General features: G+C 38.9%; 1 protein-coding gene across 4 annotated transcripts in view; it reads left to right on the top strand.

Moving 5' to 3' along the window:
* Positions 1-1,129: 1,129 nt before the first annotated feature.
* Positions 1,130-15,486, top strand: part of SRBD1 (S1 RNA binding domain 1) — a 234,458-nt gene continuing 220,101 nt past the window's right edge. For all 4 annotated transcript variants that reach the window (XM_012755996.3, XM_020288584.2, XM_012755969.3 and 1 more), the window contains exons 1-4: positions 1,130-1,188; positions 6,603-6,682; positions 9,495-9,675; positions 12,059-12,445. In XM_012755996.3, the coding sequence (XP_012611450.1) occupies positions 6,603-6,682; positions 9,495-9,675; positions 12,059-12,445 (648 nt within the window). In that variant the 5' untranslated portion in view covers positions 1,130-1,188. The remainder of the gene's footprint in view (positions 1,189-6,602; positions 6,683-9,494; positions 9,676-12,058; positions 12,446-15,486) is intronic.

Raw genomic sequence — 15,486 nt, 5'->3', positions numbered from 1 at the left:
AATTGTCAATTAAAGAATCCCTAAATCCACCTATGACTTGCAAGCCCCTGCTTCGAGATGTCCTGCCCTTTTTGGGCCACACCAATGTATGCCCTCCATGTATTGATTTATTATTCTACCTGTAATTCTTGTCTCCCTGAAAATGTATAAAAATCAAACTGTAACCCAATCACAGTGAGTTCACTTGCTCAAATTTGGCTTGGAATAAACCTCCTTAAATTATTTTACAGTTTGTCTTCTTTTCTGTGGACATTATAAATTACCCAGCCTATGATACTCAGTTATAGCAGCAGAAAAAACGGACTAAGATAACTCCTACCTTAAACCTCTCTAGCACAATGCAATATTAAAAGTAGGTGCATAGTAAATAGTAATTTATTGTTGATTTTTATGACCTGGTTTCTCTTCCTATAATCCCAGACAGTAATGTGTTCTCTAGCATTATTTAAGGATAATAAATTGTGGAGCGGACTGTGATTGTAGCAGACAATTCCAGACCTGAAACCAAAGCAAACGGCAATATAAGATTGTGCAGATTAAGAATGAAAAAAATCCCTAAACAATGTCAGAAGCTGATCTTTAGATGAGACTTCCTAAGTTTTAAAAGAGACTAGCTTTTCTTCCTATCCTAAAAATTATCTAGTAAAATCTTTGTTCACTTAGGGCTCGATATGTAGCAAAGCACACTCATGTATCATTTCAAAACTTTGCTAGGCTCCTCAGTACTCAAGAATTACTGGAAATGAGTCCTTAGCAGTGGAAAGCTGCTTTTTAGAGTCTTCTAAAACAAATCCTAGAGGTTTTAATCTTCAGTTCTAATGCAGACTAACAAGAGACTTATTTTCCTAATTTTAAAACAATCCAATTTCTTTGGCCGTATCTGTGAGTTGAGAGTTTAGTGTGCTTCGTAAAAAACATAAAACTGAAAAAAAAAAACCAACCAAGTCATTTTTCACATCTGCAAAGAACAGGTCCCACCCTAGCACTCCCTCGGGACCCTCGCTCCAGCTCGCCTTGATAAGACACGGCTCCGCCCCACACCCATAGCCCAGAGTCCTTGGCAGTTTGTTGCTAATTTGGTCTCGGAGAAGCGAGGCGGGACTTCCGTTGTTTGAAAAACTTCCGGCGGGAACCGGAAGGTGCGGTGCCACACAGAATCCCGGGTGTTCTGACGAGCCCGGCGGGAAGGTGAGCTGTTTGTGCGCCTTGGCGGTCTTTCTGAGAGCTCGTGCGCCCGGCGTCCGGGCTCCGGTATTTGTGGGGCCATTTAAAGAGTTCTGAGCGCTCATCTGGGAAATAACACCCCCCTCCATTTTTAAAAAGTGAGAAGTATCATTACATTTTACTGTCAGCAGTCTGTGTCTTACAACCTGCACCCGGAAAAACCCTCCTAGCTGCCGCGTGTCACCTGGCGCGTCTTCTCAGTCAAATTACAGCAGTTCTTAGTGCATAGGAACAGACATGAGAAAGCCAGGCAAAGCTAGGTTGTTTTTGAACGGCAGAGTACTGGAGATGGGGGAGGAAGCACCCTTTTCACTGTCAGATGGTGGACCTGTCTGAATCAGCTGCATTTTCAGCAGTGTGCCTGGCATTTAGGAGGCGCTAAATAACTGTTGAGGAAAGGAATGAATGGAAGCTCCCTAGACAACTTTCCTCGAACCTCCCACATAACTGTATGCCATTAACATAATGTATAAGAATGGGAAAGAAGGCTAGTCTTGGTGTTCTGGGCACTGGGGTCGAGTCCTTTGCCACATATCTCTTCCCTTTGAGTAAAACATTTCACTTTATTGGACCTCAGGCTTCTGAATATAGCAGAACTGTCTGATCTTAAAGGCTCTAATATTTTGTTTTTATGACTTAGAGATCTGTGCTAACATTCCAAGCACTTCTTTAGGTCCTTCAGGGAAACTTATTTAGGTGCCTCTTAAGATGTTCCCCTCTGCTCTCCTTGAATTTTTAAATTGTTGTTTTTCCAGTTTGAATTTAACATTTATATGTGTACAGATCCTTTTGCCCCTTTCTCCTGATTTTCATTTGCCCTAGTTTAGTACCTCCTTCCTTAGGAACATCACAGCAACCTCAGGATTATTGATTTGGGTTTTTGTTCATGTGCCCACAGTGATAAGAATGTTTCAAAGGAGGGAAAATCGCAAGTCACTAAATAATAGGAATGTTCTTATGTGCCATCACTTTTTAAAGAAAGCAGTGAGTGTGATGTATGGCATTGCCTAATAGTGATGGAAAATAAATGTAAATTCCTCTATAGAGATATTTGTGTATGTTCATTTAATAAGTAGTTATAGGACAGCTGTTTAGTGCTAGGCACTGTGATATGTAAGTGAAGAAGCCAAATGGTTTCCTGCATGGTGTTTACTGCCTTGAGGGCAATGCAGACAATAAGTAAAACAAAAGGATAATTATAGATTATGTTACATACTACTGTATAAAGAAGTAAATAGAATTCTTTTTAAATATAGTATAACTGAGAAACCTGTTGTAGGCCTAAAATGTTAAGATCTAAGGGATGAGAAGGAGCCAACCAGTTGACAAACAGGGAAAGAGGGCTCCAGGTGGAATGAGCCTGAGGTGGGAAAGAACCATGCTTGTTGCAGGGCCTGAACAGATGTTGTGAAGAGAGCTGAGGAGCTACAGCAAGTGGTGACTGTGGTTAGAAAAGTAGACAGAACTGAGTCCTATGGGGCATTTTAGAAGGCCAGGGTAAAAAAATATGGTTTGATTCTAAGTGAAGAATGGGGCGGGAAGTCATTTAATGTTGTTAAGCATTTTCTAAATGTTCTTTTGCATTGATATGTGGTGAATGGGTTGTAGGAGCAAGAGTGGAAATAGGGAGGACAGTTAAGAGGCTATTGTAGTAGTCCAGGTGAGAGATGTTGAGGACTAAACACCTACTGGACCTCGTAGAGATTTAAGATAAGTTTTGGAGGAAGAATTCATGATTTACTAATAGTCTGGATGTGGGAGATGAAAGAAAGAAAGATCTGCCATGTTTTGGATTAGAAATTGGAACTTTGGAAGATGATGGATATGTTTATTATCTTGATGGTGGTGATGTGTATACATGTGTCAAAACTTAACAAATTTGTACAGTTTAAACACGTGCAGTATGTTGCATGTCAATTATACCTCAATGGAACTGTTTAAAAATATCCAAGGTTCCGGCTTAGCAAATAGGTGGATGGTGGTGCCATTTACTGTGATGGGAAAGGCTGGAGTAGGAACGGGTTTTAGTGGCATTGTGGATGCATTACGTTTTTGATAACTGAGGCATCTAAATAGTTTCAGAGGCAGGCGGTTTATTATGTAAATCTGAATCATAAAGGCAAGGTTTTTTTTTTTTTTTTTTTTTTTTTTTGAGACAGAGTCTCACTTTGTTGTCCAGGCTAGAGTGAGTGCCGTGGCGTCAGCCTAGCTCATAGCAACCTCAAACTCCTGGGCTCAAGCGATCCTCCTGCCTCAGCCTCCCGAGTAGCTGGGACTACAGGCATGCGCCACCATGCCCGGCTAATTTTTTATATATATATCAGTTGGCCAATTAATTTCTTTCTATTTATAGTAGAGACGGGGTCTCGCTCTTGATCAGGCTGGTTTCGAACTCCTGACCTTGAGCAATCCGCCCGCCTCGGCCTCCCAAGAGCTAGGATTACAGGCGTGAGCCACAGCGCCCGGCCAAGGCAAGGTTTTAATAAGTGGATGATGTAGGTATTTAAACCCGTGGAAATGGGTGAGATTTGGGTTAATCTAACAAGTTTTATGATACAAAGTAAGAGGACATGGGAGAAGTGGAGATAGATAAACAAGCCCCAACAACATTGGTCTTTAAATTGGAGTATACCTAGCCCTGGGAGTATACCTGGCATAGTTACTAGAAACAATTTCTAGGTCCTCAGCTTCTAAATCACTTTCAAAATCTGATCTGCTTGAAATTGGCCTATCTGTTCATGCAGATTCTGCTTTCCCGCCCCCATCCCCTTTACACTTTTTTTTTTTTTAGCTTATAAATAACAGAAATTTATTTCTCACAGCTATTTGAGGCTGGGAAGTCCAAGATAAGGCACCAGCAGATTTGGTGTCTTGTGAGGGGTTGCTTCCTGGTTCATAGATGGCATTTTCTTACTGTGTCCTCACATAGTGGAAAGGGTACACTAATTTTTTTTTCTACTTGTGAAAAGAAATGCTTACATCTTACTCATCTTTTCATGGTATGTTGCCTCTGGGTGCTTAATAAAGGGGCAGTTGGAAATATTTGTTTCAGGGAAGCCTTTTTTAAGGGTAATGGTTAATTAAAACATAAGCCTGCTAAGGGTTTGCCTATTCCTCTTTTAAACACATTTCTGTTAAGGCTGAAGTGTGGAGGTAGAACTGATGTGTGGTCTGTGTGGAAATGTTCTGAATTTGGGTATATTGTAGAATGGGGTGGCGGAAGTGCTTACAAGGTGATCTGGGTGGGTTGTTTGATCGGGAGCTTAGCCCTTCAGGATTTTACTCCTGGGCTGGTCAGATTCTACAGAGAAAAGCCTTCCCATTCTCCTCCCTAGAGGGTGAGGATCTGACTGGTAGCATTTTGGGAACTTAGTGGGAGAAGCAGACTTGAGGTTTTTCGTATTTAGCATTTAGTCTGTGTGGTTCCCATGCCTACAGTTAGACTTGGTGTCCTCTGCTCCAGAGACTGTTTTACCTTCTCCAGAGAATGTACTTCTAGATTTTTTCCTGGGGGCAGTTGCCTACTATTAATGGCATGTAGTAGAATAGGGCACCTACCCTTTGTGTCAGACAGCTTGCACCCAGCCCTAAACTCTTCATTAGTTCCAAAGATAACAGCTATGGTTTCCTGTGAGTTTTTTTAGGATACTGCAGGATAAATTGGTTTGATTTGAAAATGCTCCCATTATTGGCTAGTGATTTTAATTTTTATGTAATGAAATCTGTTAATCTGTTTGGTTTTGGAATTTTGGGTCATCTCCAGGAAAAATTTCATTTCCCTACCCCTACTCAAGATTATGCAAAGAGTCACTGTTAATTTTTGTAGTTTTTTGTAGTTTTATTTTGTACATTTTTAAATCATTGGTTATTGGGGAATATATTTTTGTTCATGGTGTGGAGTTAGGGATTAAATACTGATTTTCCTTCAGAGAAATGGCTTGTTATCTCAATACCATTTATTGAATAATGCATTTTTGCCCTACCCTGGTGTGAAATGCTACCTCTATCATACACTGACTTCCTCTGTTTTTTATTGTGTAAGATGTATATAACACAGAAATCACAATGACGTGTTTCTTTATATCAGTATCTAGAAGTACTCATTTGAGGAAGGATGGCCTATATAACTATCAAATCCCAAAAAGAGTGAAGGAAATGAGAGAAGCTTATCCTGTCTATTTTCTGGAGACTACTTTCTTTTGTTCTCCTGGTTCCCTCTGAGCACTATTCTGCCTGGCCATTCTACACTTACTGGACTGTGTTGAGCCATAGCTGTTGGGAGAACATGTTCCCTTTTTGGCAACCCCTTTAGTATTTCTTTGAGTGATTCCTTCTTCCTCTAAGTGGGTGTTAGAACCAGAGGCATTATAACATATGACTGGTTTAGGAACTTGAATTGTTCCAAACTGTCAGAGTCTAATGCTGTTTTTATCGTTTGACAAACATTCTGTAGGTAATGAATCTTATCAGCTAAAGTAAATTTATTTACTTCCTGTATTATATTATATGTGGCTATTTGTCTTAATTTTTTTTAAAGAGCTGGGCCTTTGAATTTGGTAACTATTTTATAAGGGAATGGTTTTTTTTTTTTTTTTTTTTTGAGACAGAGTCTCTATTACCTGGACGGGAGTGCTGTGGCATCAGACTAGCTTACAGCAACCTCAAACTCCTGGGGTCAAGCGATCCTCCTGCCTTAGCCTCCTGAGTAGCTGGGCACATGCCACCATGCCTGGCTAATTTTTTTGTTTCTATTTGTAGTTGCATGGCTAATTTATTCTATTTTTAGTGGAGGTGGGGTCTCGTTCTTGCTTGGGCTGGTCTCGAACTCCTGAGCTCAAGTGATCTTCCCACCTCAGCCTCCCAGAGTGCTAGGATTACAGGTGTGAGCCACTGTGCCTGGCTGGGAATCGTTATCTTGTTTCAGGAAGAACCTGACTGTTTATTCAGCCCATCAGCATAGTTTATTTCATTGCTAACTTTGTAGAGAAGCCTCTATACTCTAAAAAGATACAGAAGAGGGAAAAATGTTTCTGTCTTTGAGATATAGTTTAATAAAGGACTTTATAATTTACTGCTCATAGTATCATCATCAAATAACGCAGAATACTCAAGCACACAATTCTAAAAAAACTAAAAATTGTCATCCTGTAGGAGCTTATATTTTTGAAAATATAGCCCACACTCTTAAGTTTTTTAAACTATTGGAAGCTGTTAGCTGTTCTTTTAATTGGCATCTACATAGCTGGGGAAACCAGTGCTTGGGCTTGTGAATAAACTTTTTTCTATGAAGTGTGAGTTTTGAATGACACATCATTTTGTAACTGGGTAAGTGATCAGACTATTCAATTCATGCTGATTTCATGTTCTGTTTCTTCCAGATGTCATCATTGCCAAGAAGAGCAAAAGCACAGGTTCAGACTGTGGTATTGAAAGATGAATTCTCTTCCTTCTCTGAGTTGTAAGCATATTGACTTAATATGGGGGTGGGTAAATGATGATTATTTTAAGGAGTAGTGCATTCTGTCAACTAACTCCTTACGTGATTTGGGTGGAAGAAAGCTGTGTCTTTTTCATTCATTCATGGAATGAACATTTGTTGAACTTATGCTATATTCCAGACTCTGTCTAAAGATAAAGTGTTGTGATAAAGTATTGAATAAGGAGAAAGTAACCAACTTAATATATAAGATAATATTTACATTAGAATGTAAGTTCCATGAGAGTAGAGAGTTGTATATATTGCTTTAGAACAGGGTTACTCAACCTCTGCAATATTGACATTGTGTGCATGATAATTTGTTGTTGTGAGGGTTCTCCTTTGCCTTGTAGGATGTTTAGCAGCATCCCTGGCATCTACCGATTAGGTGTCAATAAGATACCCCCCCCCCCGGCCAATTTTGACAATCAGAATGTCTCCAGACATTGCCAGATGTTCCCAGTTGAGAATCTCTGGTTTAGAGTACCATGTTAGGTGCTCTAAAGATATTTGTTAAATAAATAACTTATTAATGTTAGGCAGTAATAAGTACCATGAAGAAAAATAAAGCAGGGTAAGGAATGGAGAGCATGTTGAATAGTTGTAGTGGGGGAACATTTTGGATGGAATAGTCAGGGAGTTTTTTGAGAGGATGCGGCAAGAGAGCTAAATGAAATTTGGGAGTGCAACTTGCAAAGATCTTGGGGATGGGTGTTCCAAGTAGGAAGAGCAGCAAGTGCAAAGACTCTGAGGCAGGAATGAATTTGATGTGTTCAGGGAACAGCAAGAAGACCAGTGTGGCCAGTCCAGAGTCATCAAAGAAGAGTGATAGAAAATGAGATTGGAATGGGTAGGTACTAATAGGCTATGACAGGGTATTAGGATTTTATTTGAAGTGTGTTGGGAAGCTACTGGAGGGTTTTGGACAGGGATGCGGCATGATCTGGTTTGCATTTATTAAATATCATTCTAGTTTCTTGGGGGCAAGAATGGAAGTAGGGGAGTGAGTTAAGCAGATAGTTATAGAAATCTAGGGTTCTAAAAGTGAAAGTGATGAGAAATGGTCTAATTTTGGATATATTTTGAATGTAGAGTAGACAAGACATGCTGTTAGATTGGATTTGAGACACAAAGGAAAGATAGGCATTTTGGGGAGACTGGAAGAGGAATGGGTGGGAGGGGTGGTAGAATTGGGGGTTCTATTTTGGATTTGGTAAGTTTGGGGTGATTGCCAGACATCCAAGTGAAGTGGATATGCAAGTCTTAAGCTCAGGGGAAAGGTCAAGGTGAAGATACTGTATGTATAAAACTGAGACCCCTGTATTGAGCCATAGGACAAGATCAGATCAGCTAGCAGGAAAGCATAGAGAGAGGGGAGGAGAGGGCTGAGGACTAAGCCATGGGGGATTTCAACATTTAGAGGTTGGGGAGAGAAGGAGGAGTTAAAGGGATTAAGGAGAAGCTTCCAGAAGTAGGATGAAAACCAGGGGAGTAGGGGTTCCTGGAAGGCATGTAAAGGACATGCTCTAAGGGGTGCCAGATGCTGCTGAGAGCTCACTTGTGAATGAGAGTTGACTCGTTGCTTCAGAACTGCTTCATGTATAATAAAATGATACCTGTGCTTGTGTTTTCTTCATAATAACTAAAAGCCCTTTAATCTTGGCAATATTCCTATATGATATAGGGTTAGTCAGTAATCCTTGACAGGTGATGAGACTGAGGTGGGAGGAGGCCATCCTGCTCAGTTTGTTGATGGTGTGAGTGAAACCCTGGTTTTCTGATTCCTTGGTTTTCTAATTCTAGTTCCTTTTGATTCTACTGGTATTGTGTTATGTTATTCTAATGATTCCTATTTATTTGTTTTTGCTTACTCTTGGACTTATTAGTATCTACCTCTGAAGGGAATTCACTTTTAAAACACCAGTGGTTTGACCTATCAGAATTATGCTTTCCTAGAGTATAATTTAGTTAAGAAGTCCTTCAATCAGGTTTTTGCTTCCAAGCAGAACTTAACATTTAAACACCCAGACATCCCTATTCACTAGTCTCAGTGAAGGGAGTGGTCATCCTCACTAATATTTCTCTGTTACGTTAGGGTAGAAATAGAATGAACTGGGTTGGCAGGAGAATTATATTCCTTTAACAGAGTTCACTTGGCTGCTTTTTCACTGCGTTTGCTATGAGTTTAATTCTTTGTTGTTAGAAAAGTACTGTAGCTATGCCTGATCCAATCTGATCGGGAAACAAATCCATTCTTTGAAAGGAAAGAAAGGGTTAATTAAATCAGTTAGAAGCATCTTAATGCTGGATTTTTATGTAATGTAGGGTGTTTCCTAGAGCCATTTCTCACTCCTTTCATTGATTTGAATAACTTATTAATAATATAATTTGAATGAATTTAATTAGCACTTAGGAACTTATTTAAGTGCCTTTCGCTGTTATAATTGAAAAGCTCATATTGACTATGATGTGACATGACCCAGTAAATTACTTAAGGTAATAAATGATTTTTTTATGTCTTGAATGTATGTGTATATGTGTTTGTTAGGTGAAAAGAGAATGGAGATACCTGTGATTTACAGCATATTGTGGTATTTTTACATGGGTGCCTGATCAACTCTGTTGGTTCAGTTCTTAGCAGTGACAGTTCATAGCCTTGTGTGCTCCTATCACTCCATTTTATATTAAACATCTCCTACTTTATCATTTTTTCAAAAAATATGTCTTTTTTTTTTTTTACCCTTGACATTTGTTTTTGCTTTTCCTAGAAATTCTTTTGTCAATTTACTCCTAGATCATCTGCCTCTGAAGAAGATGACAAGGAAGATAGTGCCTGGGAGCCCCAAAGGAAAGTTCCTAGAACCCGTAAGCAGCCTGCTCCCAAGGAATCCAAACCAAAGAGGGTACCTCGGGTGAAGAAGAATACCCCACAGATCAGTGCTGGCACAGAAGGCATTTCTGTTAAGGAGGAGCTGGTAGGTGCTGTAGCTAGATAGAGGGAAGTTTCTAGTGTTCTAGTGTTACTTTCTCTTTATACAGAGTAGGACAAAGCATGTAAATGGCAGAAACTGCCCTGCCATGAGTCTTTATCTTCAGGTCTACTGTATTTCTTTATTTCCTTTTCTTACTCCTAGGAGGGGGTCTCGGTATGGTAATGGTGGTAATGATGGCGGCATTAGCAAATATTTGAGCGCTTACCATTAGCTGGGCAACTTGGTCAACATTTCATTTGAGTGATTTTACTTGATATTCATAATAACCATTGAGGCAGGTGCTATTATTATCCTGACTTTATGGATAAGAAAACTGAGGCAAGAGATGTTCAGTGACTTGCTCATGGTATACAGAGAGTAAGTGATGTTAACTGTGTTTCTAAGTCAGGAATATGGTTTTGTCAGCATTTCGGAAACTGATATATTTCTCACAGGTGTTTTTACCTCAGCCATGCTAATACGAGTGATATATACAATGAGTGCTAGCTTAATAATTAATAGTTGGAAATAATCATCTCAAGGACTTAAAATTCTTATGGCCCGCACTTTTTCTCTTTGGAGGATGAACTAAGTAGGGAATTAAATAATAATCAGAAATTTGCTTGATATGCATGGACTCAGAATAGGAGGATTAGACAAATTCATTCATTTGAGTTTATTGAATGTTTACTGTGTTCTAGGCATTGTGCTTGTCACAGTGACAATTGAACGTTTTAATTGCATGAAGCTAAGGTAGTCTGAAGTATCCATCTCACAGCAAAGCTTTCTTATCAGTGGGATGAAAATACCTCAGAATCTGTTTGCTAAGCTTACCTCTCTTTCATACATTACTTTGAAGAACGCTGATCATATTTGCTTTTTGTAGTTCTTTCTCTGCTTCTTTGTAGCTGACAACCCCCTTTATGATTGACACTTTCTTTACTTCTGCCAATTCATTTGATTAGGTTATTATGAACTCTTATAGGCCTGGGGGTCATTCTTTGTATCTCTGCTTTGATCCTAATATTCAGTAATTCTGGAAAATATATTTGATAGGAGAGAAGATTGCATTTTGACTATAATTTAGATTGAGAGTTATTGGTGTTTGTGTTATCTGTGTCACTTAGATAATGGAAAACAGGGTATCCTGTGAAACTATAAGCTCCTTAGGGACAGGTCTTTATCTTTTTTACCACTCTGTCCCGTGTGTCAAGATGAGTGCCAGGTCTCTTTCCTTCACTCCTGAGCTATCACTTAAATAGGGGCTGGCGAGGCAGTAGTGGTGCAGAGAGTAGTTCTTAGACTTTTGTGTGGACTCCTATTAGAGAAAAATGCCTGACATTACTCTGCTGTCATTCTTCTTTTGTCCTCTAGCCTTCTGTATAAATTAGTAGCAGGTGAAGCTTGTTGAGTTTTCTGAGCGTGTGAGATTCTTCTCCCCCAGTATGGTTGGCTTTGATTGCAAGTTTTTTTTTTGTTTTATTTTATTTATTTTTTTGAGACAGAGTTTCACTTCTGTTGCTAGGGCTAGAGTGCCATGGTGTCAGCCTAGCTCACAGCAACCTCAAATTCCTGGGCTCAAGTGATCTCCCTGCCTCAGCCTCCTGAGTATCTGGGACTACAGGCATGTGTCACTATGCCTGGCTAATTTTTTCTATATATTTTTAGTTGGCCAATTAATTTCTTTGTATTTTTAGTACAGTCGGGGTCTTGCTCTTGCTCAGGCTGGTCTCGAACTGTTGAACTTGAGTGATCCTCTCGCCTTGATTGCAAGTTTTCATTTTGGTTTTCTGGCATATGTAGACCTATGCTTTACTCATTTTTAAAAAATGAACTTCTTATTTCTAAATAATTCACATGCAATGGTAAAAAATAATAGAGGGATTCTATGTACCCTTTATTTAGTTTCCCCCCAATGGTAACATCTTGCAAAAGTAGTAAAATATCACAACCAGTATATTGACATTAATAAAATCAACTGATCTTATTTAGATTTCTCCAGTTTTACTTGTGTTCATTTATGTATGTATGTGTGTGTGTATGTGTGTATTATTTCTATGCAATTTTATCACATGTGTAGGTTTATGTATCAACCACCACAGAACAAGTGTTGCCCTTGTATAGCCACGCCCATCTCTCTTTTATTCCCTTCCCACTGTCATCTCTGATCCCTCCCAAGTACTAATCTGTTCAGGAATGTAAGTAAAATCATATAGTATGTAACTTTGAGGTTGGCATTTTCCCTAATCAACATAATTGTTGATACTTGAGATCCTCCCAAGTTATTGTGTGTATCAATAATTTGTTCATTTTTGTTTCTGATTAATATTCCAGGGCAATGGTTTTTATCATCTAATTCTCATGTTTTCTCCTTGTGGTTTGATAGAATAGCTCTGTGGCTATTGCTGAAGGTGATTTGGAAGACAGAAAAAATAAATTGGATACTGTACAGACACTGAAAACAGCAAAGACAAAACGGAAAAATTCAGCTCAGTCATTTTCAGCTCCAAGGACCAAAAAGCTGAAAGTTGATGAAGAAACCAGCAAAGCCGGCAACTTAGAGGGTGGGAATAACAGTACAGAGACACCGTCCACAAGCACCATGTGGGAAGGTACATATAAGAAGGAAGAGAATGAAGATGACTTTACGTTTGGTCAGTCCCCTTTAAAGAAAATGAAGACTGAAATGTGTCCTCAAGGGCAGCCTGTCAAGTTTCCACCAAATGCCAGCAATATTAAAGAGGAGGTAGAAATGAACTGGGACATAGTACAGGTATGTGCAGCCTTTTCTGTCACTTTAGGTGGTTTGATTCCTTTCTTTCTGACTAGCATAAGGGTTGTACTGGCCAAGGGAAGGGCTGGGAGTTTTTAATTCTCTTTCCAGTTTTGTCAGTGATTTCTGGAGACTTTGGCTGCTGGTTCTTTTCTTGGGTACACTGTTTTTTGTTATGGCTTCTCTTCATCAGTTCTTTGGCTGAGAGCTCTGATCTCAGTCAAGGTAGGTCTTTGCGTTGGTGTTTTAGTGAACATACACTGTGTAGACAGACTACACCAACAGATTGGGCCTTCAAAGTTTTGTTGTTAACTTTTTATTTGAACTTGGACTGTATTTCCCCATAAAAGTAGTATAGGTGATTAGGTCATTGGCTGTTCATATTAATGCATCTATTTACCTTTAGCATAATGTTGTAATATACTACAAACAAGGCCTAACAATATTTTAAAAGAAAATTCTATAAGAATTCCAACTTGAAGTGCCAGAATTATATGTCTTACTACAAAAGAAATCAGATTTCTCCCACCTTTTTTTTGACTGGCTTTGGAGACATTAGAGGGGACCCGAAGGGTGGCTCATGAGCAGTGATTCTCAACCTTTTGTCTGCCCCACACACTGTGCAACCATTTCAAACTTAATTATTTATGGCAGTGCCCCTCAGAGTAGTTGGGGGTGACCTCCCTCCCTATTGTCTGCCCCATGTGATTCTAACATGTACGCCTTTCTCTGCTCTGTATGGTGGCTGTAGCGTCCAGGGCCTCTGCTGATCCTAATACTACTTCCCAGTCTGGGACTGGGAAGTAGTATATCATATTTTTTCTTCAGAGGAATGTCTTTTTTGCTCATGCTGCCTTTTTTTATTACCTATTAGTAGAATGTCACCAGTTGTTTTTAATCGTGATTTTTCTTCTCTCTGGCCTAGTAAGTAGTAGGATGTTACTTCATAGCTTTTCCTCTCACTCTTGTTTCTGAACACAGTAGAAAGAATTCAGGGGAAGGAAGACGTTTTAGAAGTTCTCTTTGCATCCTTGGTGACAGAGTAGATGGGTGTAATAGAGAACCCATAGTGACACTGATGCCATTGATTAGAATGCTTTTGGTTACAATTAAAGAAAACAAATTAGTTTAAGCAATAAAGGAAATTTATTGACCTACATAACAGGAAAGTTTCAGTCAGTGCACTGAAATAGTCTCTCTCCTATTCTCTTAGTACTACCATCCTCATGATAGCAAAATAGCTATAGCTTTGAGTTTCTACCACTACAAACGGTATTTCTCCAGAGGAAGAAATTGTACTTGGGTTCTGAGTTCTAGTCCAAATCTTGAGCTTCATGCTGATTGGGCTAATCTCTTTGGCCAGGGCAATACAACACTCTGGCTATTGTTAATTCTTAAAACAACACTTGAGCCAAGTGCTGTGGATCTGGACTTGGGTCAAATGCTGTCAAGCCACATAGCTGCTATATAATGGGGAGGTAACCACAATAACCCCGAAGGTTTCTGTGGTAAATGATGATGATATTGACTGAAATAAGAGATAGGAAAAGGTACAGATTTGAGGGAGAAGATGCTAATAAGTTTGATTTTTGTAGAGGTTAGGGAAGATAACAAGCAACAGGAGCATTTCTGAATGAGGCAGCATCCTCAGGAATGCCTCTTAAGAGGGAAGCATGTGGGCTTGATCTAGGAACTGAGAAGGCTGTTGGGCTGGCTTCTAATGATTGGGGAAGACTGGATAAGATGAGGTTGGAGAAAGAGGCTGATGTCTTTGGGTCATGGTAAGGAATTTGGATTTCAAATGCAATGTGAAATCAGTGACAGGTAGACATGATCCAGTATACATTTTGAAAGGAACATTCTTGTTGCTTTATGGAAATTAGAATAGACGGGACTTGGAGAGGACACAGGGAGAACAGTTAAAGGATATTTCAAGAGTCCAGGCTAGAATTAGACTGGAGTGTGGGGCAGAAGTAATGAGGAACAATGATAGACAAAGGAAACATTTTACCGTTTGAGTTGACTGGTTCTTAAGATGGATTAAATTTAAGAGTTGAAGAAGATGGACAAGTTAGACTCAGTTTTCTGGCTTAAACTGTTATTCAAATAGACATCATATGGGGAAAACTAGAGGAGAAATAAGTTTGGGAGGAAGATCATTTTGCAAATGCAGGATTTGAAATGCCCATTAGATTTCCAAGAGAATATGTCAAATAGGTGGGCTAAGTGAGCCTGGAACTCATAGAAGAGAGTCAGGGCTGGAGATGTGAAAGTATCGTCCTTATGAGAAATTTGGGGGATAAGCTGTTGTCTCAGGATTTAAGATGCCTGGAGAATGAGGTATCCTCTATAGTCTCTGAAGTTTAGCCATTTATTTCATTAAGTTTTGAAATTCAGTCTGTTATATTTTGACTTGATTTTGTTAATCAGTTGATTATGGTAATTCTTTAATAATATTTTCCTGTTTATTTCTTCACAGTTTTTGGCAGGTTATAGACATAAAGGTTGAAATAATAATAAAACTTATTCCTTTTGTTCCCTACTTTGAAAAAACTGCTTAGGTTTTTGAGGACAATTATAGAAATTGTGTTTTATTTTTTCTCTTCTCCGGGCTGATTTTTCTAAACTTTTCTGCTTACATGTACATTTTCCTGAGACCTATAGACTTATTTTTAAAATATAATTATTTTGAATATGTAACTTCTGTGCATGATATAAAATTCAAAAAAGTCTTTCTACTCTAATGCTCAACCAACCAGTTACCTTTCTGTTCTCAGTTCTTATGAATTATTCTATATCAGTTCATATAGAGCTGATTGCATGGTTGCACAGTATTCTATTATAATATCGGCGTATTATAATTTATGTATCAGTTCCCCATTATAAATTGAGGTTTTTGCTGACCTTTACTGTGCCAGAAACAGTTCTCAAAAAAAAATCAATAATATCATTTTCTAGAGGTATATATATATTTACATATATATATATCTCAGGATAAATTTCCAGGAGTGGAATTTTGTGGTCAAAGAGTTTATGCATTG

This window comes from Microcebus murinus, chromosome 3 (assembly GCF_040939455.1).
Source record: "Microcebus murinus isolate Inina chromosome 3, M.murinus_Inina_mat1.0, whole genome shotgun sequence".
NCBI lineage: Eukaryota > Metazoa > Chordata > Mammalia > Primates > Cheirogaleidae > Microcebus > Microcebus murinus.
This window is presented reverse-complemented; position numbering and strand designations above follow the sequence as displayed.